Source organism: Brassica oleracea, chromosome C7 (genome assembly GCF_000695525.1).
Source record: "Brassica oleracea var. oleracea cultivar TO1000 chromosome C7, BOL, whole genome shotgun sequence".
In the NCBI taxonomy this organism is placed as follows: Eukaryota; Viridiplantae; Streptophyta; class Magnoliopsida; order Brassicales; family Brassicaceae; genus Brassica; species Brassica oleracea.
This window is the reverse complement of record NC_027754.1, coordinates 35,351,599-35,354,749: the sequence shown is the minus strand read 5'-3', so window position 1 is coordinate 35,354,749 and position 3,151 is coordinate 35,351,599. Positions and strand designations below refer to the sequence as shown.

Below are 3,151 nucleotides of genomic sequence, written 5' to 3'. Positions count from 1 at the left end.
ATTTATATTAATTGGGAAAATTTATTCCTAGTTTATTTAGGCGCCAAGTATATACTTTCGAATGAAGATTAAGGGAAGGCGAGAAAGAGGGAGTTTGTGCGGGACTTGATGTGGTCAACCATGCTTGACGACAAGTTCTAATCCCTCACTAAAGGACCTGGTCATGGCGAATCAAGGAATCATTACACTAGTCTCAATGTATGTTATTCATGAAATGAAAATACATTTTCCTCTAATCAGAAAACACTGAAATTTATAAAAGATACAAACTTTTCATTACTAAAACCTGTTGAAAACCGATACATAAGCCAAGCTGTGTTTCAGTCAGCAACCGAAGTGTATCACAAAAAAAAGTGTTGCATCTCAACATTACAAAACCACTATATGACCTCTCTCCTGAAATCCTTATTCCGGGAAAAGCAAAAGACTAGTTTCAGTAAAGGACACTGGGAAGGAAGACTGGGCTACAAATTCACAAACCATCTTCTAGAAATGAAACAGAAGACTCTTAAATCGCCAGAGTTTGGTGGTTCTTCAGTGTAAGAGAGACTATGTGTGAAGTAGAGAGTAGCAGATAATTGGTCTGTTGGATCAGACCAGAGCCAAAAGTCGATGGTCGAGAAAACATCTTTCGCTTTTCACCTCATTTGTGGCCGTTGGAGGTGAAGAACATGTAGTCCGGATGATCAACTTGCAGACGCTTAAGCCATTTGTCAGCAGCTTGTTGCAAAGACGAAAGCTTTTGGGACTCTTGAGCTCTGTTTTGGTTCCACACAGATAGTTTTAGCTTATAAGATGCCAGTCCAAAAGTAGGTAAAGGTAGCTTCATGGATGGCTTAGTATCACTACAACCCACAGAGCCTGCTTGATTACATGCACAATACTGAGTAAGAGATCCCGCTACTTATGATAATCAGGACAAAGAGATACTATCTTATTCACATGAAAAGCATAAGGTTACTTACTTTGAGGAGGTGGTGTTGAGAGAGAGTGGAAAGTTAGAAAGCAGGCATCGAGATTTTGTAGTGTTGGACCAACTGGTATTCTGTATATTGGATACCTACACACAAACGCATTAAAAGCTCACGATTTCAATTCCAAAAGTAACAATCCCAAAACTCAAGAGAGGGTTAAAACAAAGCATACCATGATACAGAGACCCAACTTGATGGAGAAAGGTCGCAGCTCCGGTATGTCTTTAGCTCAGGAAACCTTGAGGCAAGATCTGATATCTAATGTCATCAAAAAATTTGTTAAAAATGTGAAAAAAAAATAAAACAATGAAGATAGCTGTCTTTGCTTAGGAGGAAGGACAGTTTACTTTGTTAGCAAGAGGTTCACGGCCAAAGGGGGGATCATACTCCAAGTACTCAAACAACAACCGTCCATGAGGGTTGCTCATCTCAGTCTCTCCACTTGACAACGAACCGGTAACAGATTGATCTCCCAGACTAACTCTATTCAGTTCACTGACGCTCAAGTCCACCGCATTCTCCAGAGTCTTAGCATGGTTAGGCAACTTATCAAGCTTACTATTGCTGCTTCGTTCACTACTTGCATCATTATCTTCAACTGGATTTCTGTTTCAAAAGACAATAATCAAAGCTGTGAAACGGAAAAGATAAAAACAGCAAGAGTTCTTTCGTGTAATGAACAGAAACACTTGAAAGAACTAACCTGGCTTTCTTTGATGGTTCTACTACATACAACTGAATGCCAGATAAGTAAGGCACATAGTACTGCACCGTGGAGTCGCTCCCATGCATATGTAGAGGAACACCCGCACCGTACGCACTCCACTCTGCAAACGACTCCCACAGATCCTCCAGAACAAAGTATGCATTGCACTCCGATTCACTGGGTTTAGATTCCAACCTGCTCCTCTGTAAAACGAATTGCACCAATAAGCAATGCTCAAAGGACACAAAAACAAAACAAAAAAAACACATCTTGCAATGAGCTCTAAACTAAAGTCTTCCCCAATTAAAGTTCAGGTGTGACCAAAACTCTTAGATCAACGTCACAATCAGCAATAAATAACATTTCTAACTTATTCTACCAGAAAGAGTCTTACCATGGGAAGTAACCGGGGATGAACAAGGGGAGTGGTGTGCTCCAAGAACCGATCCAAGTTTGACCCCTCGCTTTCAACCCGACCCGACCCGGATGATTCAGATGAGCCGGCGCTTACTTCCGACCCGGAAACAACCGCCCGACTCTTGCTCCTAGCCTGAGCTTTCCTCAGACGAGGCGGCCGCATCAAAGCAGACGAAAGCTCCTTATCCACCAGCATCCCACCTTCTTCCTCTCGCTGCTGCTTCTCCCTCAGCTGCTGCTGCATCCTCCGCATCGCCGGAGGATTGTAGAACCGATTCTCGCCGCGGATCGCTGATCGGGCGATTGAAACTCCTCCAGAACCCGACATTGTGTTAATTGCAAAATCGATCGTCCACTAAAACAATCCGGATGACACAAAATCGAACAAAACCCAAACAAAAAGCAGTAAAATTTATTTCTCCCCCAGCAAAACGTAAATAAGCTTCTTGGTTCTGTCTGCTTAGAGTTGGAAACTCAGGAAGTGAGTCTAGGGTTTTAGAGATTGGGAAGAAGATGAAGGATTTGGGAATTTCGATCTATATTATTTACCACAAAAGAAGACTCTTTTTTTATCATTTTATAGTGGCAAAGACTTTAATATAAAAACAGCTGAAAAAGTTAAATATTACAGACAGATGTGGCGAAAAGAGGAAGATGGTGGGAAGCCAAGAGATGTGTTTGGTAGCGAATGGTGTTTCGTCCGTTGACCAACCGGTTCTTCGTTCTTGAATATTGGGCCGGGCTTTCTTAACACACCCTGTGTTCTAGTTAAATCTATTCCGTTAAAACAGAAGTTTAGTCTAATTATTTACAACCTATATTTTTAAATAATTAACTGCAAATATTTAAAAGGGCAAATCTCCAAAATAGCATCTTTCTAAGTTTATATCACAAAAATTTTAATTTTTTTTATTTTTCAAAATTTGAAATCTTATCTCCAAAACCTCATTTCTCAACTCTAAACCCTAAACTCTAAACCCTAAACCCTAAACCATAAACCCTAAACCCTAAACTCTAAACTCTAAACCCTAAACTCTAAACCCTAAACCCTAAA

At 40.6% G+C, this 3,151-nt stretch overlaps 1 protein-coding gene across 1 annotated transcript; it reads right to left on the bottom strand.

The window, feature by feature from the left end:
• Positions 1-286: 286 nt before the first annotated feature.
• Positions 287-2,751, bottom strand: LOC106301554. The gene is made up of 6 exons (XM_013737988.1): positions 2,075-2,751; positions 1,678-1,883; positions 1,322-1,580; positions 1,147-1,232; positions 966-1,060; positions 287-861 (listed from the first exon to the last, which is right to left on the bottom strand). The coding sequence occupies exons 1-6, from the start codon at positions 2,423-2,425 to the stop codon at positions 644-646; spliced, it is 1,215 nt and encodes a 404-aa protein (XP_013593442.1). The 5' UTR covers positions 2,426-2,751; the 3' UTR covers positions 287-643.
• Between the last annotated feature and the right edge of the window lie 400 nt (positions 2,752-3,151).